Here is a 27,310-nt window from a genome sequence, read left to right as displayed (position 1 = left end):
CATTTCAAAACTGCCCTTTGGATACTTATGCATTTATGTTTTGAAGTTCACGACTGCTTGTAGAACGGTCGAAGTTTCACATTTCTTTCTTCTTTTGATATCAACAGTAAAATGTTTTCTAATCATAGTATAAGCAGAAACAATTGATTCTTCTGTTGTTCTAGTTTAATATTTTGTATTTTTAATGTTAAATTGAGACTTTTAGCTAACATTGATCCGAGTGTAAACATCAACAAAATCAGAGATGAGCGTTTAAATAGAAACCTCCCTCGTGAATGAATTTTCACCACCACCTCAGTCGTGACAAACAACTTTCCAAAATAAAGTTTGTCTTTTCACGTGAGCAACTGCAATACAATTAAATTCACACAAGAGGTCAGTGTGACACTTTATTTCCCTAAATGTTTTAAAGCCTCCACTGGAGTTTAGATTCTGAAGGTGAGTTTACACGATAGTGAAACAAGGGTCAGTAACAACAACTAAGTCGATGTCAGGTTTATGATCTGTAATGGAAACATAACTAAAAAAGTTTCACAAAAACTGCAGGTTTGGGCATATATGAATTCTGAAATCAGAGTTATTCATTAATCATATGAATGATGCATCTCTAACTCTGTAAAAGATATCAAATTTTCACACTGGACATTTTCTAAATGGACGCTGGTCTCCAAGCATGGTTAAGTCCAGCAGCTAATTTTACCACTGTGAACAACTACAGAGGATTGTAAATCAGACTGAACAAAAGCATTCACTGTTGAGGAATTGTATCCATTTCTATACAAAGACTCCCAATTTTTAGAGGCTAACAAACATCGTTTTAAATATAAGTATAGTTGGTTACTTGGTTATAGTTGGTTAACGTATACTTGGTTGCTGATTGTTTGTGGGCTCGATCAGGTGACTGATTTGTCTGTTGAAAAATGTTCCATTTCCTTTGCCTTTAGACACTCTTTTGCAGTTTGCTTTGGGTCATTATCCATTCCACTGTCAGATCAGTTTTGCAGCAAGTGACTGAATCTGAGCAGAGAGTATAGCTCTGTACACTTCACAGTTCATCCTGTTACTTCTATCAACATTCACATCATCAATAAACACTAGTGGAAAACAATCCCTTCACGTGCACTGACTCTAATCGGACCTCACATAAAGAGTTACCATAGACAGAAAGGGAAGTTCAATACTTGGAATCAACTGCAGGTCTTTTATCCTCTTAATTTGTCATGAAATATCAAGGCAGCTGGCTTCGCCAGGCCATTAATCTAATCTTTAATTTAATGCCTCAAATTAACGTTCACATCTTGATTTTTTGATCTGAAATATGCTTTGGTGGCGGTGTACAGAGAAAATCACTTATCAAAGTGACTTCTTCGTCTGTCATCTAGCATTACGGTCAACGAAAATGTTTTGTAAACGGTCTTGGACACTTTTAAACCGTAAATCCTGCATAGAATTCCTGAAGAAGTGCCATTTGATCATTTAGCATTTCTTGTTGACATGTTCTTTACGAGGTCAGATTTGTGTTGTTTTATCTTTAGTCTTTTTTTGACAAATAAAGCAGGACAAATTACTTTCAGGATTCACATGCAGATTTCCTATTAACTAAACCCCATTTTTGAAAAATAACCGTCCACGAGCGTGCTGAGCACATGAAATGTGTATACGTGAATTGCTGAATTAAAGCACGACAGTGTTTAAGTGTTTGTAAGGATATGGTAGATGCAGAAATGTTGCTCCCGCTGTGCATTACACACATACAAAGAGCACAATGTGATATTACCGTAAGCCTCTCAAGAATCACAGTATGTTCTGGTGCACAGCACAGACTAGTGGTCTACCTCCGCAACTGCATCAATAACTCAATCCACAACATCACAGAAAGGCAATTATACTTTATTCAAATTATGAACAAGGTACAGGTATGTAGAGAATATTTACTTTAAAGGTCCCATTTGATGTAAAGGACCTCTCATGCTATGACAATACAGTGGTATGTGTTCAGTAGTTAGCATGCATTTAGGAGGAAAAGAGCCCACCCACCCCAAAAGCTCTTAATAAAATTAATTACACTACAGAATGCAAAATTGTGTGAACAATAAAGGTTAATCACTTAGCCTGACCATTCTGGCAACAATGGGCAGGTCTATTGAAACCAGCTACAAGTTTAAATACTGTATAAAATATTTATCATACAGTTGTTTTTGTGACTTGCACCCCACATTCACACTCAAACAGTAGCTCACTTTACTCTTGTTGGTTATGGAAAATATTCACACCAAAGGAAATGCATCTGTCTTCTTATGTTCATGACAACAAATTAATCTGACAGTTAACAGCAACTTACAGTAGGTGCACTATGTTACAACTATGTGGTAACAGTCCACAATCCAGAGCAAACTGAAGATAAACGTTATTATTTGTTGGATATCTTCACCGAAATTACACTTCAAAACTAATTTTAACCTTATTGGAAGTCTAAAACCAAAGTGCATGTCCCTACGCTCTAAGGTGGATATCTTTTTTGGGGGGGAAAAAAAAGATACATGAGCAAAACTAATTAACCACATACAGCCCTCTCGATTCAACTCGGTGGGTGTGGACGGTGTACATGACAGGTATCTGACAGGGCGTACCGTTGCACCATAAAGTTACACCATGTGCATAGTACTCGTCTTAAAAAACAGACATACAGTACAGTTCAGAGTGACATGCAAGAAGAAGTACGTACAAAAAGATTCCAGTCCCTTTCTCATACATTCAACACGTTAGTGCTGAAGTAATTAGTGTGTGGAAGCATTGAATGTAATAACTACTTTCAATATCGTGCTAATACGCTAAGTTAACTAAAGACACACTGATGAGGGAAACAATGATGGCTCAACAAAATGTACAAAAGTGTGGGAGGAAAAAGAAATACTGGCAGTGGCCAGTGGTACCCCTCAGCCTCCTACTAGATGCACCTGTGGTCTGAATTTCAAAATCCTACGTCATCTTGTTCTCGAGTTATCACATTTACATTTCAGAAAACTTGACCTCTGACCTTGAGGTCAAGATCACTGAGATTTAAACCCGTCAGAGATTTTTAGTAGCTACAATCTGAAACTCCTACGTCGCTTCATTCTCAAGTTATCGCATTAATAAACTTGAGCGTCCTGGCAGGGTGACGACAACCCCCATCAGCCTTTTACTGCTGAGGCATAAATAACTTAATGCTTTAGGACCGAAAATGAAGCTCGTTAATAAAAAAAACAAAACAAAAACAAACCTACTTTAAAAGTTGAAATATTTGCAGAGTTGTCTACAGCCCAGACCAAACATGAGAAATGTTTCTAAGTTCAACACTTCGACAATATGCCATGCATAGATTTGTACAAAAAGTCTGCATTTGCACTATGCTTCCATTTTAGACTCACTTCAGCAGCCATTTCTTTATTTATTTATTTCAATTTATCATAGTTTACAAAATGACTTTGAAATGTGCAGTTTTAACATAATATCGGTACCTCCTACAATACAAAAACAAACAAAACTAGTAAAAACATTCACAAGTTTTTTGTTGTTGTTGTTTTAAGCTTGAGGTTCAATTGTGATTTTCTGTTTAATTTGTCTGCATACAGACCTCAACTTGGAGAAGTGAAACAAATACGTGAACACAGTGAAATCATGTGACGCTCAGGATCCGACCACAAAGCCCGTTTTTGTCTAAACAGACCGATTTACAGCTTCAACAACACGTTTAACCTACAGAATCATTTAGAACTAACACGTTGTGTTTTCCCCCAAACACATCAGGTAGTAGCTCACCTTCACCTTCACGCAGGATTTATAGCAAACACCTAAAAATCACATAATTGTACATCTTAAAAAGATTCACCAGAAGCACTAGATCTTTAAAACAAGGAAAGAGGAAGGATGACTTTTTTATGCCCTCTTGTATGCAGCAATGAATGTTATTATTCACAAAGCACTATATCAACTGTATTAAAGCTTTCTGAAAGCTATTGATTGTAGTAAATGAGAAAAAAAACAAAAGTAATGGCTGTACAACAATGTAACTGTTTAGAAATAGCTTATACAGTGTTTGCATTGGGAAAGTAAACACATGCATTCGGTGAAGTAAACATTTTTTCACTCTCCTTTTTTTCCCCATTTTGGGTAAATTCTATAGATACTTCACTCTAAAATGTGTTACCAAACTGGGCACTGCTACCACGAAGCAGAGTGAACCAGACAATCGTTTTTAAGAAAACTGCTTATTTAATTGTTGGTGGTGATGGTGAAGACAACCATCCTGCCCCCCACCCAAAACCCCCCTCCAAATATTCCTTCGTCCCGTATACCTGAAACACAAGTGGCTAGACTATGATAAAACCCGAAACTGTACAGCTGAAGCCTGAGACAAAGCATGCTAGGACTATAAGAGCATGCAGGGTAGGAGAAGGAGTGGGCCAGGCAGAAGGGGGCGAAGGTTGAAAGTAAAGGAGGATGCTCCACCCTTGGATGGTTTCCATGTTACAGTTTAAGTCCCATAACCTTAAATTAAACTGTGTAAGAGGACAGGACAGAATAAAAGCTTAGAAAGTGATCATCAAAGTGCCTTAGAGCATTATTTCCTCCCTTTTGTTAGTGTCTGCCACACTCGACCACCTCCCAAGAAATGATGTGTGGGCTGCAAGTATAAAACTGTGAGTAAAGGGGTTTTGTGCTGTGTGATTGCAGGCAGCCAGATGCCAGCGTGCATATTAAACCTCCCGCATCAGGAAAGAGTCTCATCCTCTCCCACGTAGGGCAGGTTCATACTTCTCATCCCGTCACCGCTTTCCTGTTTCCTAAGTAACACAGCAGAGAGGCAGCGTTAGTTATAGCAGTGCTGTAGGCTCGCTGTCATTCCTATTTCACTGAACAGAGAAAATAATCAGATACTATTAAGCCCTGTTTACTAAGTCAAAGCAACCATTTAGCTGTTACATGGCAGAGTACACAGAGTTCATTTCTACAGCAGATACGGTGAAGGAGAGCCCCAGGAAAGGTTGAAAAAACAAAAACTGGTGAAAGCGGGGAAACAATATCTTAAAAAAGTAAAGATGGCATTAATTTACAGACATGTCCTTTCATTAAATGTCAAGACTGCTTCATGCAAGGGAAAGTAAAAACACATGAAGATAAATGGATGCTCTTGGCCCATGATGAACTGAGTGTGGACAAAAATGCTTTTTATTATGACTTGACTTTTAAAATGCTTCTTTAATTTGTTTTGTTTTGTGGGTCAACCCAGAAAAAAAACCTAATAACCTAATGAACCCTCTGTGATAAAGGACATCGTTCTGTGTATCAGCTGGTCACCCGCTGTTCGCGTAGTTTTGTTTACACTCAGTAGCTTATGTGCGTCCTAATTTATCTTCCATTATATGAATGCCTAATTGAATGACATATTTACAGTATTTCCCCGCTACACAGTTCATACTACACCAAAAGCACCCTCAGACACAGATAACGACAGGAAATTGGATTGCAGGTACTGAAGGTTCTTAAGTGAAGCTCAACATTCCCTAACAAGGCTTCTCCAGACATCCCCAAACCACCAGAGGTTAGTTAACAAATGTGATGCACAGGAGTATTTGACCATCACCACCATACTGGGAGACAGCTGCTTATATCATGCCAGCGGGTCTTAAAATATTCTCTTGACCACTTAAACAGCATTACAGCAGGCAAGAACTATGCCAGCATTATTTACCTTTTTTGGTTACAATGAATGTAGCAGTATCTCACACTGCCTGCTCTGCCTTTCCTACAGGGCAGGAGAAGGGGGAGAGAAATAACACCAACAGTCTTTCAGACAAACTACTCGGCAAGCCTCGGCTGGCTCTGCTGCTGCCTTTTTCTTTAGAGTTTAGAAACTGTAGTGTTTTTGTAAACAGTGCTTACGTGAGGGTTTGCCCTGGAGGACACAAACTGCTGCGGTCCTCCTTCCGGCCCCAGTCAAAGGGGTTTCCGAAGGATCGCTTCCTGAGCATAGTTCTTACCAGGATCTTCAAAAAAGTAAACAGTACTTAGTAATGTAAAGATGAAAAGCTTCAATTTTATACATTTTAAAAATGTCCTTCATTTTAGAGCCCTATCAATGAGAACACAGCTAAAGAACTGATTTCTCCTAGATGTTATTGTCCTACAAAACAGTATGCAGTACTCATCAAAAACCACTATATCATTAATATGTAATTCATATTTAAGAAAATGTTTCTGCTGTGATAACAGATGGCAATGTCGTGGTAGATCTGATGAATTTGGAAGTCAGATGTATTTTCCATTTGTGACTTTTAACTTTTTTTAAGTTAAAAGTCAAACAAAAATGTTAAACAACATTAATTAATGCAGCTAAAGAAAATCTTTTTTTTGAAAAAATGAGTCATGCATCTGCTGTAGCTCAAAGTGTTGAAAGAGGAACTGAGTAGGTGCAGTGCCTCAGCTGTGGGATGGTGCAATGTGACTGAAATTCTTTTTCGTCTTTCGGCTGCTCCCCTTAGGGGTCGCCACAGCGGATCATCTGCCTCCATCTCACCCTATCCCTAGCTTCCTCTTCTGTCACACCAACGCTCAACATGTCCTCCTACATTACATCCATAAACCTTCCCTGAGGTCTTCCGCTTTTCCTCCTGCCTGGCAGCTCCATCTTTAACATCCTTTGTCCAATATATTCACTATCCCCCTCTGCACGTGTCCAAACCATCCCAGCCTTTCCTCTCTAACTCCGTCTCCAAACCACTCAACCTGAGCTCTGCCTCTGATGTGCTTATTCCTATTCCCGGTCTCTCCTAGGGAAAATCTCGAAATTAACTCTGCAAACCATACATCATAGCAGGTCTCACTAGCGTCTTATAAACCTGCCCTTTCCCTCCTGCTGCTATCCTTCTGTCACAAATCACCCATGATATTTATCTCCCACATCACCCTGCCTGCACGGTCTTCTTCGCCTGCACTTTAGATGGTTGACCCCAAGTATTTAAACTTATCTACCTTCACTACCTCTACTCTTTGCAACTTTTCTGGGTTCCATTTCATAAGTTGCTAAAACACTCTGTTGTACTAAGTAATTAAGCTAATTTATACTAATGCAAATTTGCTAAGAAATAATCTTTTGCTCCTGATGGAGCATTCGTTCTCTCTGGTACTTTTTATTACTCTTTCATTGTAGCCGAGTTGCCCATAAATGATACCCAAATGTGATATTTCCTGTTATGACACCAAGAGAAAAGCAAATTAGGGTCTGAAGTGACTGTAATGTTTTTAATGCTTTTGTGAGACAAACATTGTTCACAAACTCACCACTGTTGCCAGGCTGGGGATGTGTTTAACAGAATTCTCCACTTCCTCCTCGGTTACTTCAATAAGCATACAGCAGTTATCGTCCTCAGGGGGAAGTGGCTCAGCACCATGCCTTGTCACCCATGGGTGTACCTGGACACAAGCACAAGGCAAACAAAGGAGTTCTTTGAGTAATCAGATTATGTGCCACTCATATAAACTTAGACAGTGTCTTTGGAGGCACAACAGTAAAAATTTACTCAGGCTGAATCTAAGTGCAAAATTATACTTGTTAGATCAACGTAAGCTATTCATTCATATCTATAAATATATGTAAACTGCTATAGATTATACTTCACAAACAGTTGATTTATGAATTTAATGACATAAAAGACTGTAATGTCCAAACAAAAGAACAATAATCCTTTTGACATTTTGTGTGTGTGTGATATTTAAACATGACACACGGCCACCGGCAGCTACCCGTGTGTTTACCTTAATCTGTGGGATCGTTATCCTGGTCTCTGGATTCTTGTCCAGCATTTTCAATAACAAATCCTTGAGATCATCTGATATGTCGGCACTGTTGTAACAAAAACTAATTAGACAACTGAGTAAATATGTTATTGAGAAAGTGCCAAAATTGTGTATTTAATTTAATAAATATGCTATTTATACAATAAACACTGGGAACAGCCATCTGTTAAAAGAGCAAGGCAGAACTTACTGTTCTGGTAACACCACGGGTTGTGTCTTGATTTTTTGATGAAGACTGAGAATGCGCTCATCCATAAATGGACACTGTGAATACAAAAAAAGTGTGTCGATTTTAGCAGGATCACTAGTACCAAAAAAATGTTAATGTTTTTTCCCCAACTCACCTCTCCAAAGACAAAGCAATACAGTGTCACTCCCATGGCCCAAACATCCAAAGCCTTAGCAGAAAAGCAAAACAGGTTTAATTTGATGTGAAAATGATTGTTGGGTAGCTGAGATTCAAAATTTCATAAATGTTTGGAAAGCAGGAACATTTTAATGGAAAAAGAAAATCAAAAACAAAAGTTCTTGCATTTCTGAAAGTCATCCCAAGAGGGCACTAGTTAGCCGAATACTGCTTCACCTTTCCAGAGAAGTTCTTTCTGGTCTCAGAGAGCGTTTCAGGAGCAAGAAAAGCAGGAGTTCCAACTGTGCTGGTCAACAGGGCGTCAGCTCCCTCAAACTGGTTACTAACTCCAAAGTCTGCAATCTTGATGTGTCCATCTTCTCCCACCAGCAGATTCGACGGTTTGACGTCTCTGTGGATGATCCTCTGGTAATGTACTATTAACAGAAAAAACGAACAAATTTTATTATCGCAATCGGGTCACATTCGTAGTATTCACTTTATGGCAGAATTAAGATGTTCTAATGGTGAAAAACGGCTTGACCATTTTTTTTAATGGCTTGGACTCGTGAAGAAAAATCTCTGGTAGTGTAGTTAGACAGCCAGCAAGACGTTTGGTAAATGATGATAAATTATGTCCACACTACCTGGTTAAGATGTGAAAATGAGAGTTAAGTGTGCCTTAATTATTTAAACTGTTTTTAACTAATCTACCTGCACCATGACTAAAACAAGCCTACTTTCCTTTCCAAATGACTCCAGACTGTTTTTGTGTCCATCCCTGCTTGCACTGATATGCATTAAGAGCCGCTGAAATTATGTGAAATGAACTTTGTGGAGTGTTGCTAGAGTCAAGAGCAGCTCAGACAAAGGCCTTGTGTAAATGGCAGGGAAGAGCTGTAGGAGGACAGCACTTGATTGTACAATCAGAGCTTCATCTTCTTACCACAATCATAATTCTAATGGAAAGCATTAGCAGACTTTTATCTCTATAAGGACATGCTGATACTATGCAACATCACTGTAATGAGCTAATTTTTAAACAAAACTATTAGTATGGGAAAAACATCTCTGGCTGATATTTTTCTCCAAAGAGAAGACTGAATTAAAGAAATGACGCAACACAATTTCAGATCTATGGTCTAAGCTGTATTTGTGCTATTATTAGTTCACCTGGTCAGAAAAACCTGGGCTACCAGAATGCAAAGGTGATGTCATATGAATATATACAAAGTTATATGAGCAAGGAAAAAATAAAATGAAAAACTGAATCTCAGAATTTTGTCCAAACAATAATGAAAAAGATATTCAGCTTTTGAAATTGGTGCCTCTAAATCTGACAAGTATACACTCACCAACCACTTTGTTAGGTACACCTGATAACCTGCTCGTTAACACAAACATTTAATCAGCCGATGGCAACAACCCAGTACTGTTTAGCAATGTAGACATGGTCAAGAAGACCCGCTGAAGGTCCAACCGAAGAATGGAGTCCGGAGACGAAAAGTGATCTGAGTGAGTTTAAACGTGGCCTGGTCGTTGGTGCCAGATGGGCTGGTCTAAATATTTCAGAAACCAATGATCTACTTGGATTTCTTCCACACACCTTTATTAATCGCCTTGTTGAATCTATGTCATGAAGAATAAGATTAGTTCTGAAGGCATGAAGGGGTCCAACCAAGTATTAGTAAGGTGTACCTAATAAAGTGTCCACTGAGTGCTTTATTTTGTACAAACTGAAAAAAACAACATTTCAAGACTAGAACAACTGTCACAGTCGGCGTGACCAAGGTAAACTTGTTTAATGAGCCATTTTGATGTTGTACACAGTGCTGGCCATCTTGGTGGGTTAACAACATAAAATCTGTTGAGTAAAATTAATTCACTTTGCAAGTCAGATTAAATCTATCTACACATGCGTAATAAACACTAATGTAGTCACAGGGTAGGTGGAAGAGTAGCAGGAGGTTTTGAAAACTCACAGTACTCGATTCCCCTGAGAAGATCCTGGAAGTAAAAACGTGCCTGGTCCTCGCTGAAAGGCTTATCGGTCGGCACCTCCATCACAGCCCTAGATACACACGGTACAACATCAACAGGTACACACACAAACACACTCAATTACCAATCATAACTAATGAGACTGGGCTCATTCCAGTGTCACAATCATATAAGAGGCTTAGCTTACCCTTGCTTCACCAGCTCAAACACTGTAACAGAAAACAAAGGAGGTTAGTGAGGACAAGCAAACTAAAAAAAAAACAAAACACATCTTTTAAAGATGAGGTTAAAATTGACTTTGTTTTATGCTTGCTGTGATGTGTTGTTGTCTGGCCACAACATACCCATGTACAGATGGTCCTCACCGGGGTCATCCAAAACCTGGCACCACATTGAAGAGGAATGGAAATGTGTGAACACAGATACACAACAGATCATCTTTTGATCTTTTGTACCAGGCAAAGTTAAATATACCTTCGGTGGAATTTCTAATAAGAATACATAGAGTAGAAAGATAGCTTTACAGTCTAACACAATTTATGTACATTTTAAGGTTCTTCAAAATGCCATTGCTGTTTCCTTTCCTTTCTTAACTTGTTTAAAATTAGCGTAATACCAATAAGTAATCCTTAAGAGATCAAATGAAAATATCCACATGTTTTACAAGATTACTCACTTCTACTAGTTTGACTACATTAGGGTGGTCAAGCTTTTTAAGGATGGCAATCTCTTGATAGACTCGCTCCAGCGGCCCTTTAGGTTGGGCAGGCCCCTCGGGAGCGGCTCTTGCCCCACGAGGAGGAGGTCTCCCTGATGGAGGAAACAGGGGACAATATGGGAAGGGTAGAGGGACAGGATAAAGATAGAGTCAAATCCTAAGTATTGGTATGTTCTGTTAACATTAACATTATCATTACAGACATTACAGATGCTCTGCTCTGGCCCTGAATCTAAGAAACTTGGAAAGAAGCTGACTTTTTGAAGATGTTTCATCTCTCATCCGAGAAGCTTTTTAACACCTTGGCCATGTGATGAGACACATGATCAACAGCAGGTCAACAACCCTCTTAAGGGAGAACTTCCACTCGGGTTTAAATACCTGGGACGCTCCACCATTGGTTTTGAGAACTGAAGAAGCTCCTCAGATGAGAAGTGACACGTCTTCAAGAAACTTAAAGAAGTCCAGTCGCTTTTCTTTCCAAGCTCTTTAGATTACCATGAACTGGATGACTGAGACCTTACACAGAAATATGGCCCTTACTTACGTGGGAAACCTGCCTGCCTCATCAGCCTCTTCTTGGAAAGCACCTTCATCGCCTACAGCACAGAGAGGGAAACTTAGTTGGGTTGCAACAGGTTAAGAGAAACAGAAAGAGTCCAGCAGCCAAGAAAGCCAAAGAAAAGATAAACAGCAGCATGCTTACAGGTTTCTTACACTTGCACCCTAAACCTAGAAATTCTGTAGCTTGAAAATGCTTGGTGTGTTTGTCACTGCTGTCACTGTAGACAGCTTTCCTCAATCGTGGTGTGAAATGATTGAAATCTGAGCCGTAACAGACACATTTTCTGCACATTTACATTAAACAGCATTTCAACTGCACTACACCGTCTATCAAGTTTGGTATTTAAGTGGTTACATGTCATAAAGAAAGCCCAACTCCATTCACTACACAGTGTTTTCAAACATCAAATTTCGTCTGGAGGTGCCGACAGGGGTTAACGAGAAGTCTGGGTGGCAGGGTGGAGTCATGTGCCTCAGCTGACCCAGTAGCGATTGAGAGCGCAACCTCTCTGACCCAGAGGAAAGGAAGAAAGCTGACTACAAGTTGGGCAGACGATAAGAGCACAACAGCTGAGAGATGCCCTGCGATGCGGATACACGCAAGTCTCCCACCTGTGAGCTTTGGGAGCTCTTATCCATGTCTGCATTCCAAGATGTGTGGAAGTGGACCAACAGTTTCTTGTGATTTCCCTTGCGTAAACATTGTTGACATACTGTTGAATTGTACTTTCTTTTTCTTTTATTTGAGAGCCAGTTCTTGACTGTGCAGACACTGACACAACTGTATCTATCCCTGGTCTAGACAGATCTTTCTGACCAATGTCTCTCTCTCCACCAGATTATGTCTTCAAAAACTGCCAAGGTTGACAGGAATTTGTATCAGACTTGAAGAGAAAGCATGGTGTGTAACAGCGGCATTGTTTGGTGAATATTTCCCTATTCTTTAATAACTTAAATGCCCTCAGTTATTATGTCAATGATATAATCACTGAATGCGACACGAGGCCTTTGTCACTCGGGAGGAATATTAAAATAATCCCTTTGTCGTTGTCAATCGCTATCATGCAGCTTAATGTGAACTGCAGCAATAATCAAGAACGGCAAAAACACAAAAGCCTGAAATGATGTGTTATTACATTAGTCGACGAGCTCAATTATCTGGAGACATGTTCACATGCAGAGGCTCCACATCAAATCACACCAGTAAATATTACAAGAGGGGTTGATTATTGCAAAGTTAACCAGCGGTCGCCTGACCTGTGATAAGGAAATAAATCACATCTGGACTCGCATGTGCATTACAAACTCACATAGTATGTGTTGTCATCCTCATTGTAAGCCAACTTGACAACACCATAGGAGCCCTGTCCGGAAACAAGCAAAAAAGAAAACATGAGGGAAAAATCTGAATAAATAAATATATATATGTGCTGTCAGCGTTACTCTCGTTAAAATGACGTTAACCCCATAACCACATTAATGCGGCAAATCTCCATTAGCGAGTTAGCGCGGATCGCCCCGTCATTTTAACGAGATTAACGCTGACAGCACTAATATATATATATTAAGCAGTTAGTTCTTAATGTGACACTAAAAGTGTAACGCAAATGCAAAGGAATACATAGATACACACAGGAATAAATACACAAACACACAAGGGAATTGAGTGGGCTGCTTCAAAATGAGAACAGAGAAATTTCAAATCATCGCTCCTCTCTCTCTTTCATTTTTGATTTCAGGCTAATTAAGGAAACTGGATCTGGTTTATGCTATCAAGCTTCCCTGCCCACACACAGGAAATTCAGGATAAAAAGTAGGCCTAATTACAAGCCTGTGTGTACGAACAAAAACAAACAGAGAGAGAGAGAGAGGGCAGTGTCGGTTCCTGCTGGGGGAGCAGATTGCAGATTGGAGAGACAGCACACAGCTCATCCTACAGTCCCGGAGATAAACTGATAACACAAGTTTCTCCAACAATTCAAAGAGGCTTTAACTGTCTCCACTGTGCTCAAAAGCGCACACATTAAAAGGTCTACCTACATACGGAAATACACACACATTCTGCCTTAACGATGCCCACAATCTAAAACATTCATATAGGCACACACACCCACTCACTCATACACACACACACTCTCCAAGCCTTGCACAACCCTTAGAGAGTGCTATTTTTACCAGCCTCTCATCCATCTTCCAACTCTCCCATGGCCTCGTGGTTTACACAGAGTTTGGGAAATGAGGACAGCCGGGAAGGAGGATATCAGAGACTGTCCTTGATGATGTGTGCTACTTGACAGACATGCAGTAGGCGGACGGGAGGAGAAAATGGAAGAGTCAGTGAAAGGGAGCAATCAGTGAGCTGTCTCTCATGGTACCTTTCCAATCTCATCTTTCAGCTTGTACTGGTTGAGTTGAACACAGTCCTTTAAGAGGGAGCGAGAGAGGGGAAAAAAGAAAACAATCGTCACATCATCATGAGTATTCCTACAAAATCTGCCTGAATGTTGTCTTGAACCTCAAATTTGCCTTTAACACTTTCTCTCCATTAACATTTTTTAATACATTTCTTCATACCAGCCACTGATTTGCTGCCCTCTAAATCAGGACAATTACTCATTTTTTATGCAATCCAGTTTAAATCAAATTTCACTTCTAATCAATAATAAATTCAACTGTAATCAACAGGACTCATCAAAGACAAGAATGGATAAATCACAAAGAAAAATGTATATATATTTGAAAACTATGTTTTCAAAACTCCCAAGGACACCTTAAAGTACCAGTACACAATGACAGAATCACAGTAAATTATGGTAGAGCTGCTAATCTAAACATTTTTCCATTTTTTTGTTTTGAACAACAGAGAGGAGCTGACAGATGTGTGAAGGCTTTTCAGTCAAATGCATTGTTAAAGTAGAATGATAAGTGAAAGGGTTAATCTAACATCATGTAGATCTCATGTAGATATCGTCAAGATTTAGGCAGTTGTACTACTCTTCCTGATACTTCTCTTCGCCATTGTCATTAAGAGCTTGGTGTGTGTGTTTGTGCTAGGATATTTTGAAGAGCGTCAAAAAGACAGCTTAGCAGTACAAAGGCTGTGAGAGAGAGAAAAGGAGTAAGAATAGGGAAAAATTCAATAGATTTTCTTCAGTATGAAGGGCAGAGCTAATAAAGTTGGAGCTTATTGATATTACAGTCTTGGCTCCCATTCCAAAGGCTGTCCCACACATCATTAAAACACATTTCTAAATGTCATTTATTTGACTGCTCCTCTCTAGACTGCAAGACATATCTGCAGGATATCTCTAAATATTTCACCTAATTAACCTTTATCACTATCAATATGTAATTCTGAGAAAGCAAAATGTCTCTTCAGCCTGCTGCTCTGAAAAATCCTAACTACAACTACATGTAACAGCTACACAGCTACATCTACTTGGACTATAAAACCTTACCTTTGTGTCCACAAAGCTTGCTCTTTATCACTTTGCTGCTGATTTTAAGACAAATGCACATGTAGTTCTTACTGTCAGACAGCTGTGGTATTACTTATGACACACTAACATGTGTGGGGCACTTTAGTGCCTCGCTCTGTGTCATTAGTTAGGTTATCCATGTGTAATGGTTTATGCAATACACAATGCTGAAGGGAATACAATGAGTCACATGGTGCAAAAATTACATAATAACCAAAATATTATGGCATATGCTGCAACCTCATTATAACTCATACTGACTTAGCACTCGTGGTAGATATTAAACTACTGCTACCAATATGGCTAACACTTATTATATAGCACGATTAATTTGATTTAGCTATATTTTCTCCATTTAATGCAGGCTGAAACACATTGCAAGCTACAAAATCCTTATACCATTAAAACTGAAACTAAATTAGCTTTAATGCTTAATCATACCTGGAGGTCTGTGATGGAAACACTGTGGGACTCCACAGTGGGCCGGCGGGGCAGGCGTGGAGAAGAATGAGGTGACGTGATGGGGGAGTACGGTAACGATGGATAAATATAGCGCCCATTAAGTCCTGGTGAGCTACAGGGTGAGGTTGCTGTTTGTGAGCGCTCCTGCAGAGAGAGTTTCCTGTCTGAAAAGTTTAACCTTCCCCTTTGCTCTTGGCTTCCGGGTAGTAGAGCTTCTGGCCGACCAACTGTATGAGACAGAAGGTCACAGGATGGAGTCCGGAAAGGTGCTGCCACAGAGGAAGCTGGCTCCGGCGTCTCTGAACTGTCCATTTCTTCTACCTGACATGAGATGGATTTGAATGGTTTATACTTCTCTTACTTACTAATCATCCACTTCATATCCTCTATTCACCTGCACCTTGATGTACTTACGGTTCTACTAGACAAAGATTGTTATATGTAAAATCCTGCTAAACCTTACACTTCATACAGTAGACATCAACATCTCTAGCATGAACCCTTGCCTTTGTTGCTCTTACCTCTTCCTCCCCAGCCTCTCCAGGCGGTCGGCTGGGTTCATACTCTGTTACGACAATTAGGGACTCCATTGGATCCGGCGAGGGTGTCTCAGAGTGGGTGTTTAAAGGTGGGGCAGGACAGCTGCACAGTAGATCAGGCAAGGGCTGAGAGGGTTGCATTGGATTTGCATGACTGCTGCAAGAGGCTGGAGGCTCAGCAGATGGCCAAGGGGTTACATGACAAGGAAACATGGTGCCTCTTCACAAAGACTGCCAACCAGTGCTCCATCAGATGGGAACGTATGGGGAATGTCTCTTAATCTATGACAGCAAACTAAAAAATGAGAAAGTGCATGTGATTAATACTTCACACCCTTACAACTTCTGTGTTATTTTCTTTTTTATTATGACCATCTCCTAGAGTATGCTGCAGATAGTCCGTTCTTACACTATCCCAGAGGTTGTACTCTGAACCTTGTAACCTTTAATCTATAATTATGTCTGCAATCATGCAAATGATTCACGGTGATTGCTTGTTAAGATTCAAAACCACTCAACTTTCAAGATATTTTCACTACGTTCAAGTATATTTATATTTATTTATATAAATATTAGAAGTGGCACGATACCACTTTTTTATGTCTGATACCAATACTGATATCATAAATTTGGATATCTGCCGATACCGATATAAATCCAATATAGGGTATTTCATAATCAATAAAATGTTTTTTTAAATATTTTGCTGCATTTTGTATAAGTTCATACTCAAGTTTAAAAAAAACCCAAAACACTAAAGCTATTTTTTTTTTACCTATATGCAAAAAAATACACTGCACCCAAAATATTTCATAGTTCAGCAATACTGATCAATCTAATAAAGTTAAACCTACACCATCCTCCCTATTCTGGTATTTTAAAGAGTGCTTAGTGGAAATATTAAACAACCTAACTAATAGGTATGCCAACTCCCAGCAAAAAAATAAAAAATAAAAATAGGGAACCACCCCCCACCCTCATAATGCTTAATTGACATAATGGACTTTAATTTAAAGCACGTGTAAAAGAAAATAAAAATTTTTTAAAATGCACATAAGTCAATAATTTTTCTACAATAATTAAATAGATTCAACATCTTTCTTCAACAGAATTGCAAATGAAAAAGTACTGCAGCTTTCTAGGTTATAAATTTGACTTAATAGTTACTATATACAATAATGGATTTCTATACATTTTACATCAGACGAAAACTTTGACTGTAAGATTCAGATAATTATTTATTAAAAGCTAGAAATGACAATTAGAAAGAAAAGTATGTCTTTGTGCCCCCTTTTCCCTGTTCATGCCCTATCGGCCCCGCTGGCTAAACTTTGCTAGACCCGCCCCTGCACACTTACCAGCCGTCAGCTACATAGAAAAAGATCCTGGTGTAGAAAGTAATATTAAATAAATTCTAACAACAGATTATCAAGCTTAAACGTGCTGCTGTTGTTTATCCGCTGGTTTCCTCTTTCTGGCGCAAAGTGGGCGATAAACAAACAAGAGAGACGGTAGTCGTGACAGAAAAGCCGATCACCTGATCATTGATCAGTTTCATGATTGAAGTAGCAACAGGAGAGGGAGGGAGAGAGAAGAGGCAGTCGCTCCATATATTGGTTGTTAAGCTTAACGTGGGAATGCTTTACGAACATTCAGAGATGAACTTACACACTTGCTTTACTTCTCTAGGATAGCTTTCTCCGAGATGAAATGCTGGTTTATGAGCGCGTAGCGAGGCTCCAGATGCTCAACCAGACCCCGGACAAGTCTCGCACGCCACAGCCGCTCTATCACGAGATGCACACTGCTCCGACGTGCTAAGGTTATGAGCTAGGTTACACTATGTCACTAGTTTTGTGAGGTGCTTTGTGATATTTAATGGATCAGATTACATTTTTTATTTCTCTCCGATATCCCATCCAGTAATTTAGATCAGTATCGGACCAATACCGATACGTAATATCGGATCGGTCCATCTCTAATAAATATATATATTCAATAAATTGGATTTGGATTTAGGGGAATAAATATATTAAAAAATGAATACAACCTAATAACACATAGTACACAAATATCCTTATTATCTTTATTGAGGTGCAAAGCAATACATCTACACATTATCTCATCATCAGCAAATATTAATTAAAGCAATAGCAATATAATGTGTTTGTAAAAGATGCAATTTCCTATTCACACAGTCCCTTTTGCCAGAGTTCTCCTAGTAACATCTGCACAGTCACCTGGACTACTAGACATTACTCTTACACTTCACCTGTGATTTGGGTGAAGCCAGATTAAACAAACTACTAAACTTCAGTTCCACTATTAATAATTTTAGCTTGATGCACAGTAAGCCAACTTCACTGAAAAGGTGCATACTTCCCCTGTTTTTGAACTGGTGCCATACAACTTTAAACTGTGAACTGGGAGCCGAAATTAAGAAAAACAGAGGTTGACTGTTTCTTTTCAGCCAAGAATAATTTAGGGCTGGCATAAATCCTGTGACAAAGTATGGTAAAATTTACATGTAAGGTTCAATTATCCACAGAGCCTGAGCAGCACGACCCAACTTGTGGGTGTAATGAAAACGTGTGGGATAAACAATCAGGGATGCTGTTCACTGGCTCTGAAACATAAGCAGATAGGGCTGCTTCCATAAGAAACATCCATGGTGCAGAAATTTTCCCACACGTTCTGTTAGGTGATAATTAATTCAGGCAAACGCGTCTAGTATCGCAAACTACAGATACAATGCATCTATAAACGCATGGGTGCAGTCTGCTTTTGATGTTGGGCACACAGTAGCGTGGTGGTTAATTTTTATCTGTGAAGCATCTAACCAAAACCATTTCTTGCATAATTAAAAGAGGCTAATTTCCATCTTGAAATCCACTCAGTTTATTATTTGCCTATTACGTGACAGAGAAATGGAGACAGGAGAAAAGAGAAGAGGAAAAAGAAACAGACAGATCCCCTATATTTTCTGTCATGGTTTTGACAGGATTGTGGCACTGTCGGTGTGTGGGAGCTGAGTAAACCTCACAGATACAGAGAAAAAAAACAACAAAGGGAAGCCATAAGGCAAGCAAGACAGTGGGAGATCCAGCCAAGCTAAGAGCGAGAACCATGTGTGGGAAGAAACACCCACTCCAGGTGGGCTCTCTTCTTTCACTGCCAACCTATATATACAGTACTATTGTAATGTAAACTGACAAAAGAGGAAAAGAAATGCTGCACATTACAGAATAACAGTTTAATAAGAAGGAACTGAAATTGCTGGGTGTTTTAACTGCCAAGTCTATTTAGCCACTTAAATTACCCCCTTGTGATTTTTTTAAATGTTTTTTTAACTGTTATGTTAAAACATTTTCAAAACCAGAAACATTTTCATTTCAATTTTGCTGTAGAGGATAAATGTTGCTTATTTGCGTCTTTCTCAAGTCAATTTAACACCTCTGGCTTTCATGACCTCTGAAAACTTCTGACATGTTATTAAAAGCAGATACTTTTTGGTTGGTTTTAATTCATTAAAACAAAAGTATTCCGACTAGAAGTGAGTGTTAACTTACCCAGTTTGACCTACAGATACACAGATGACACAAAACAAGGCCTGTTTCCATAAAAACAAAAGGGTGTTTATGCAGTATCATCAGTTGATGATGGCATAAACTCCAAACGTGACATTGTAACTGTTAGTCAGACAAGACAATATTACTGCAAATCTCATTTCCTACCTAGAAGGGCTGGGTTTTCAGCAGGAGATGTACTTGAATGCTGAAATCACGATGATTCGGTTTGATACAATATTTTGCATATTTTGCAAACTCCCAATTCCCTCGCACTAAAGATAAATACGCTACCTCAAAGGTCACCAAGTTTCTGTGACACAAGAGAACTGCACAGACTTCAATTTCATTTTTGTACAAAAACACTGTGCATCATTAATGACTGAACTGCTGGCTAAAGCCCAAAACTTCCCTGATCCCTGCGGATCACAGCAGCACGACGAAGAACAAGGAGTCAGATTTGAGCCTCGAGAAACACCAACAGATGCTGCCTAGCTCCAGATGCCATACCGTGCCTTTTATCATAACAAAAATCATGTGACCTGCCTGTCACTATCTAAGCGGGAGAGGATGGGAGGGGAAGAGAAGACTTATCACAACTTGCAGGGGGTCCAAGCCATGTAGAGCATTAATAACAACACAGGCACTGTGTTATGGAAATACCAGTACAACACAGGGCCATCTGGAGCAGAGGAGGATCCCCAGCTTCATTAAAAGATCAACAGGGTTACACTGTCAGCGATGTCCGGCACCGTGCAAGAGATAAGCTCCTGTAAATGGAGGAATTATTGTCCTTGATCAACTTAGCTGCAGTGTTGCCACATAATCACAGCACAATTTAGGGAGAATCCGAAAAAACTCATTTGGTGACCCAGACATTAAATTGAATTTATTTATTTCAATTTTATTTATATAGCAAGCTGCATTTTATTGCAAGATAAAGACAATCCAACAGAGAGAAACCCACCAATCTGAGGGTCCTCGATACGAAAGCACTTGACAATGGTGGAGAAAAAGATCTACCTTTTAACAGCCCTCCAGTGGATTCATGGAGGGGCAGCAATGCAAACTCCACAAAGACTCTGTGATAATATGTATCAGTCATGCCCTACGTTACAATGGCACAAATCAAATATCAGCCATTTGAATCAGCTGTGTTGGATCAAGGACACATCTAAAACCTGCAGGACACCAGCCCTCGAGGCCTGGAGTTGCCCACCCCTGTGTTAAACGGTTTTAATGATATGACACAAGAGGCCCCCGCCACAGAGGGGACAGAGATAGTAAGGGATATTTAAAGGATTAAGAAAACTGAGATTAACAGGTTAATGGGATTAATTAATGGGTAAAATATGTTAAACCTATTAAATTGGATTTTAATTTTCTTATTGTTTTGTTTTTACTCTAACTTATTTATTTGTGTATTATTTAAAGTGTGCACCTTATCTCTCTTCACCTCTCTATTGGACAAACTTAATTTGTACACATATTGTACTAGTTCTGTTACCAGGCTTCAAAACATAAATTGCTGAATGAAAACAAAGAATTTCAATAATAATAATTATTATTATTATAATTATAATTATAAAAATAATATGGTACAAGTAAATTTAAAGGGCATTTTCCAGAATGAAGGTCCAGCACATTAAATGTGTTTCGACACATTTCTACTCTGTATCTACTGAAAGGTTAAGGCTAACCTTATAAAATAACCACTAAACCTACTATATCAAAGTTAAAATTCAATTTATTCCTGTAGAGTGATGCCAGGAGTTAAATGTGTCAAATATATATACTTTAAATGGTTTTCCAAAACAAAAAATAACATAATGATAACTAAAATAAAAAACATCGGGGACTCTGTGCCATCAGAGGCTTTCTCTCCTCAAGAATATGTCAGCGCAACTTCCCAAAATGGTAACATTAGATGTTACCAGAGCCCAACATGAAGATTTGAGACTAAACCGAGACTCTGCAATTTCACAAACACACAAGCAATCTTTGAGATAACCGACAAACAATAACACATGCAACTGGCACCACCGGATTTCGTGTTACTTACACCCACAGATAAGAGCTGCTACATCGACTGTAAATGTCAAAGCGGTTAAGCTGCTCCGGTGTTGTTTGGGCGTTCACAAAGTCACCGCCGTCTCAAGTCTAAGCTAACTTAGCTCTGAGCTTCTAAGCCAACCAGCTCAGCTAACGTTAGCAGCTGCCTCATCTGGCAAGATACAGATGTTGTGGATGAAGGAGTCAGTGATGCTAGTACGTCCCAGTAACGTTCATGCTACAGCCGCTGGCAAAGATGCAGGAAGCAATCGTTTAAAAAAAGAAAAAGAAAATTGTATATATACTGTGTGATTTAACAAACAAAAACCTTACCTTGGCGTGTTATTTAGGCCTACAAGTGAGAAATGTAAGACTCCCCCCTCCTTCCTCGTCTGCTGTGTGAGTAGCTTCTGCCCTGCGACAGCTAGCTAGCTGTTTGAGAAACGGAGACTGTAACAGACTGAGAACCGATGTTTTGACGGACCAATCCAGCTGAGCACGCAGGTCCCGTGCTTCACATGGAGGAAATGATAACTGCAGGCATTTAAAGCAACGCTTTTATATGCTAACAAACAACCTAAGCTACTTCCGCTGAAGGCTACGATGCCCTTTTGCCTTCTTTTATTTCACGAGTTTTAAATATAACATTCACGGTTCCTGGTCGTTTCTGCCTCAACTGCTTTATGACCTAGTGGCACCATCTTGTGGTGTACTGGAGAGTTGGACCTAGTAAAATAAACTGGCCTTGGCTCTTTAATGATGGGCACATTTTATTTAGAGGTCTAACATAATAAGACTATTATATTTAGGATGGCTGTGATGGCTACCAGGACACTACAGCCAAGCCACTCTCATTACACGTCCTTTGTGTCTATGTGGTTTTGCATCTGATAGCCATTATCTTTAAATCATTGAGCTTCCTGCACTGTCTCCACAGTACATACTGTATATTATTGTAACAGATCTTGCTTGCTCTGCATTTGGTATAAAATGCTCTCTAGATTTTTGCATTAATTTAAAACAATTCAGGAAAACTAGGGGAAAAAGGTAAATTTTGTTGCAAATTTCAGACTTAGAAATCCTGAATGATGATTCATGGTCATAACTAGTTAATTTACAATCCAAAACATTGTGGGTTTGTTTGTTTGTTTGTTTGTTTTAAAGGGTACACTTATGCATAAAAAAATGTGATAAACAATCCCTCTAACACAAAGCTGGTGTCAAGTAATCCAGGGTTCTGCCCATTCACATGAAAGAGATGAAGATAAAACTAAAAAAAAAAAAATTAAGATATTAAACACAGAACGCAGACTGGAATCAGCAGTCAGTTTCTGAAACAAGAAGCGCTATACAGTAGTTAAGTATTAAAGGCTCTGCATAAATGTGTGAGCACTTTGAGTGTTTTGGTTAACAACACTTGAAAATGATATGAGAGATAACAGACTTATGAATATCACATTTCTAGTATCGAAACAGGGGAGAATCTCATGGATTATAATTGAGCATTTCATTAATGTTTAAAGGGGTTTTACTTGGCCTTTTTAGCTGCAGAGTAAGCAAAAAAATAAATAAAAAAAATTCATATGTAGGCTTAGGCTACATGCACATCTTATGCAAGGTTAGCAACTATAGTACAGCCATCCTGTTTTATGGTTCTATATTAATGCTCAAAGAGCAATAAAGCTGTTGGAAAAAAAAAAAAAAAAAAAAAAAAGTTGTCTGCAGCCAACACAAAAGAGGTAGCATTTAAGAATCAATGCCGTACTTACTACTGATGCCTACTATGGGGGAAAAGACTGTATGGTGCTGAAATCCATTAAATGCTGCCATCTGCAGAGGGCCAAGGACTCCTCTAGGACTAGTAAAATTAGTTTCCAAAGAATTGATTGGTTAGTATGTGGTGATTTTATGCCCGATTTTATCTGGTCCACAGCAGAAGGCAACATACTCAGGTAACCTTTTATAGTACAGAAAACCCAGGGTTAACACTGAAACTACTTGGATAAGGCTAAACACCGCATTCCTAGTACATTACTTATTAAATACATTTGAAAAAAAGGCAGGTGGCACAAGTGAATCTCTTGTAAATGGGAAAAGAAAAACAGAACAAAAAACATCAGGACACATCAAATTGAAAAAGTTTTATTTTAATTAAAAGAAATTAAAGCAACAGACTGCAAAGTACGAGATTTCAAATGATATCCAACGTATCAAATTCAAGGGGAAAACAAAAACTATACAATGCAAAAATGTTAATGTAGCTGGAGCAATTATCGCCTCTTCTGGAAGATGTTTCCCCTTCCCATTCCACCACGCCCTCGTCCTCTTGCAGCCACTGGAGAGCACAAAAAACAAAGATGGCATACTATCAGTTTTTAACGTAGAGTACCTCACTGAATCAGAAATACACCAACGGTTCAGTAACTTTAATAATACATTCAGTACTTTGGTTGCGAGAAGTACAGTGAAGTCTAATTTTGTATCCTTAACACCCACTTGGCAAAATATCAGTTCCATCTTAAAGGGGATGTGAAGACAAATTGAACAACAATGAAACATTTAAATCAGTGTTTTTGACAGATCCCCACACCTATGACAAGACTGTACTTATTAAACAAGGAACAGAGCAACACTGGACAGAAAGCACTTTTCTCATGGTAGGATTTAGTTATGCTGCACAAACACAAAAAGGCAATCAATGTATGCAATGAGTATAAAATCACCATCAGTTGCGCCCACTACTGAACATACTTGACAGGTGTATCAATCTACTGCAAATTTTCACTCACCTTGTGCTTTAAGAATAGCTGCCTTGCCCCTTCCTGCACCAGATCCCTGGTTCTTATTCTTCATACTCTTCAGCATAGGAGCATTTTTTAACATATCGGGTAAAATCAGAAAGCGGATTTTGCTGCCACGGATGTAAACTTGCTCCAGCTGTGCCACGCGGCCATCCCGATAAGTCACTGTGATATTAGACATCTGTAAGAAACAAAGATCATTCTTTCAACAAATGTAATCAAACTGCTCTTTAGTGTTTTATTCAAATCAACAGTAGTTATCTAAACTTTACAAAGCCATAAAAGGAACAGTTTTTTACCATCTGATCCGGGACCGATTTTTAATTAACTGGCTTTTACTAATGCAGCTACCAGATTGGGGTCTCCAGTACTTGATTAGCACAATTCACTCTTAATTTGACACCAACAGGTGGAAAGCTTTGAAACCTTTAAACAACTATGGGGAAAAAAATAAAACACAAAAAAACAGAAATAAATGTTATAATTAAAATAAAAACACCACAAATTGAACCTGAACATTCAGAACAGAGAGACACAGAACAAAGACACTATTATTTGTAATGAAAATTCCTTTGAGCCTCATTAAGCTTTTCTATCTGTTTTGCCACACAAGACATTACGCCATTTATGGGCATGTACCTGAAAATAAAGTAAACAAAACTTGTTCAAATTATCGAGCAGCCTATTAAAGACTAAACTGTTGATTACTCTAATGAAGGCAGAAAAGAAAAAAAAACAAACATAAAAACAATACAGTACCAACACTTTGGTTGATGGGACCCCAGGAGGGAGGAGCAACACCATCCACATTCACTTTACACTCTTTATCATGTACTGACCTGGCAGTTCATGTTGTCCTCTGCTTCAATCAGCTTGCCTCTGTAAACCTCTCCAGTGTTGGTCTCACAGGTCACAATGTGTCCTTCTGCCTCATGCAGGACCTTGATTGGAACGCCGATGGACATTTTTCAAGAATGTTTCTGGAAAACAAAATTTAGCAGAAGAAATGTTACACTGTGCACATTCATAGGCTGTAAGCTCCTGCAAACGCATTTTATTTTATTTTTTTACCATCAAACATCAGACTCAAAATTATATTTAGCCATAAAGTTTGGTTACAGTTAACTGGCTTGTTAATTTTGGGATGCGTTTAGTTACAGAAACACCAGGGAAGCAATCACTTGTCCACACATTATCCTCGCCAATTTATTTTTCACTCGAGTACTGCCTGTGTAACGACAATCAGCTCTCTTATACCGTTTAAAGAGTTGCTGGGAGTTGATATATAACAATCAGTGACCCTCGTTAAGATGGGATAAGCAGGCTACAGTTAACTTCTGATCAATAAAGCGAATCTCTCAGTCAAATCATTGAATATCGAAGCCGCGAGAGGAATTAGCCTTCATTAGCGAGCTAGGCTAATGTACAATAATATATCCTGGTTGCATACAATAATGTAATCCAATTAATGCCATGTGTAACAAACCAAACTTAAAATTACACAAATACGATTTCAACATTAACGTTTGCCTCTTTATTGCAGTAACAAGTTATTAGTTCGGCAAATAGACGGAGCCATATTGGCTCCTGAATGAACGCGCTTGATTCAAACGTCCAAGAAACAAACCACGCTGCTAATGAGCACGGGAAAAAAATTACGGTCTCAGTTGAATTACGAGTATTTTTGTTTCTTACCTGGAGTCTATCGTAAAAGCTAGTTTCTTTGTTATTGCTTCTTCGTTTGACGTTGCAACGTGCGCCAGACGCGGTTCCCTACCTTTTGAGCCCTTTTTCCGCTTTCCCACAATCCACCGGCGGGTCAATCGAATGCTTCCTGCGATGCTCCGCAGTGCATTGTGGGATCTGTATTTTTATGGCTTTACGGGTTCACAAGGAATTTGGCGAAAAAAATGATACATCAAATGATCATCAGTAGATCTTTTATACATGCCGTTTATTGTATTTTTTTTTTTATTATTCCATAATATGTCATTGTTTGTCATATAAGTTGCAGGAACTACTCTCTTTTTATTTGATAGGTTATTTTTTCCAGTTTATTGATTGCTTGTCTCTAGATTGATGGCTGGATGTTTTGTATCGTTTTATCTTTAGACTCAAGGGACAACTAGTGGGAATCTGAATAAAGAATAAAGAATGAGCAGACATTCTTATCTGTCTCTCATCAGCTGTCTATGAATCAAGATCTAGGCAAACCAATGACCAAACAAACCTTAATTATGTTAAAATAGCTGTTGAGCTGACTATAAATAAAAATAAAGTTGCATAGTTGCATACTATTGTTAGTAGCGAAGGCTATCGTATGTGGGAAATTCCCTCCCGAAATTACACTTTTACACCTACCATTCACTTCGCAGAACAGCATCACAGTAGCTCCCTGGTGCAGGCCCTGGTGCACAACTGAGCAGTTGGATAGATTCACCAGAGTCTCCAGCTTGAGAAATAGTTTGTTCTCAGATTCTCTGGTAACTTTTAAGAATCACCAAAACACAAGTTTTAACATTAACAGTAAGGAGGGTAACCCGTTTAGCCAGGTTGCAAAGAAAAAGTCACACCAGAAGAACTAAGATTTGAAGAAAAAAACAACAACAATAAGAACAACAACAAAAAAACCCCATGGGGTAAGAAGAATCACATGTACTAACAAATTTAAGTTTGAGGCGTTTAAAAAGAAGAACATTTGTGAGGTGTAGAACAAAGGATGCAGTACTTGTAATGGTTATGCGGTGCATTGGTGGAGGCGGGTAATTTATGAGGCTGACTGAAATCATCAGCCAGAGAGGGAATGCACAGAGTATGACTCTTTAAATAAACACTGTGGTCTCTGCTGCAATAAATCTTTTGTTACTGAGTTTCTGATCATTTGCATTTCTTTCTAAAAGATAGCTTAATCATTTTGCATGCTGGTGTCACACATGTGTAATT

At 38.8% G+C, this 27,310-nt stretch overlaps 2 protein-coding genes across 7 annotated transcripts; both read right to left on the bottom strand.

The window, feature by feature from the left end:
* Positions 1-1,874: 1,874 nt before the first annotated feature.
* On the bottom strand, positions 1,875-22,225 carry camkk2 (calcium/calmodulin-dependent protein kinase kinase 2). 5 transcript variants are annotated; one of them, XM_026174078.2, is made up of 18 exons: positions 21,577-22,224; positions 15,931-16,243; positions 15,389-15,730; positions 13,844-13,891; positions 12,779-12,832; positions 11,452-11,503; positions 10,863-10,996; positions 10,531-10,567; positions 10,374-10,395; positions 10,168-10,256; positions 8,423-8,622; positions 8,184-8,237; positions 8,030-8,103; positions 7,798-7,885; positions 7,324-7,455; positions 5,926-6,029; positions 5,735-5,788; positions 1,875-4,826 (listed from the first exon to the last, which is right to left on the bottom strand). In XM_026174078.2, the coding sequence occupies exons 2-18, from the start codon at positions 16,159-16,161 to the stop codon at positions 4,754-4,756; spliced, it is 1,788 nt and encodes a 595-aa protein (XP_026029863.1). In that variant the 5' UTR covers positions 16,162-16,243; positions 21,577-22,224; the 3' UTR covers positions 1,875-4,753. The 5 variants fall into 5 exon arrangements, with proteins under 5 accessions (XP_026029863.1, XP_026029862.1, XP_026029864.1 ...); XM_026174077.2 differs by having other exon boundaries at positions 21,900-22,224; XM_026174079.2 differs by lacking the exon at positions 5,735-5,788 and having other exon boundaries at positions 21,900-22,223.
* A 1,467-nt stretch (positions 22,226-23,692) lies between these two features.
* Positions 23,693-26,248, bottom strand: snrpd3l (small nuclear ribonucleoprotein D3 polypeptide, like). 2 transcript variants are annotated; one of them, XM_026176947.2, is made up of 4 exons: positions 26,145-26,248; positions 25,207-25,347; positions 24,356-24,548; positions 23,693-23,901 (listed from the first exon to the last, which is right to left on the bottom strand). In XM_026176947.2, the coding sequence occupies exons 2-4, from the start codon at positions 25,330-25,332 to the stop codon at positions 23,837-23,839; spliced, it is 384 nt and encodes a 127-aa protein (XP_026032732.1). In that variant the 5' UTR covers positions 25,333-25,347; positions 26,145-26,248; the 3' UTR covers positions 23,693-23,836. The 2 variants fall into 2 exon arrangements, with proteins under 2 accessions (XP_026032732.1, XP_026032731.1); XM_026176946.2 differs by having other exon boundaries at positions 26,063-26,213.
* Positions 26,249-27,310: the final 1,062 nt, after the last annotated feature.

The sequence above is a fragment of the Astatotilapia calliptera genome, chromosome 7 (genome assembly GCF_964374335.1).
Source record: "Astatotilapia calliptera chromosome 7, fAstCal68.1, whole genome shotgun sequence".
Classification (NCBI taxonomy): Eukaryota; Metazoa; Chordata; class Actinopteri; order Cichliformes; family Cichlidae; genus Astatotilapia; species Astatotilapia calliptera.
This window is presented reverse-complemented; position numbering and strand designations above follow the sequence as displayed.

What these genes read in the sequence shown, in the direction of transcription:
- camkk2 (XM_026174078.2), bottom strand. Translation starts at nt 16,161, where the DNA reads ATGTTTCCTTGTCATGTAACCCCTTGGCCATCTGCTGAGCCTCCAGCC. An exon ending in ATTGCTTTGTCTTTGGAGAG is followed by an intron (nt 8,104 to 8,183) that starts GTGAGTTGGGGA and finishes TTGTATTCACAG; the next exon opens with TGTCCATTTATGGATGAGCG. An exon ending in CCTCCAGGGCAAACCCTCAC is followed by an intron (nt 5,789 to 5,925) that starts GTAAGCACTGTT and finishes CCTGCCCTGTAG; the next exon opens with GAAAGGCAGAGCAGGCAGTG.
- snrpd3l (XM_026176947.2), bottom strand. Translation starts at nt 25,332, where the DNA reads ATGTCCATCGGCGTTCCAATCAAGGTCCTGCATGAGGCAGAAGGACAC. An exon ending in AGGACAACATGAACTGCCAG is followed by an intron (nt 24,549 to 25,206) that starts GTCAGTACATGA and finishes TGTTTCTTACAG; the next exon opens with ATGTCTAATATCACAGTGAC. An exon ending in AGCTATTCTTAAAGCACAAG is followed by an intron (nt 23,902 to 24,355) that starts GTGAGTGAAAAT and finishes TGTGCTCTCCAG; the next exon opens with TGGCTGCAAGAGGACGAGGG.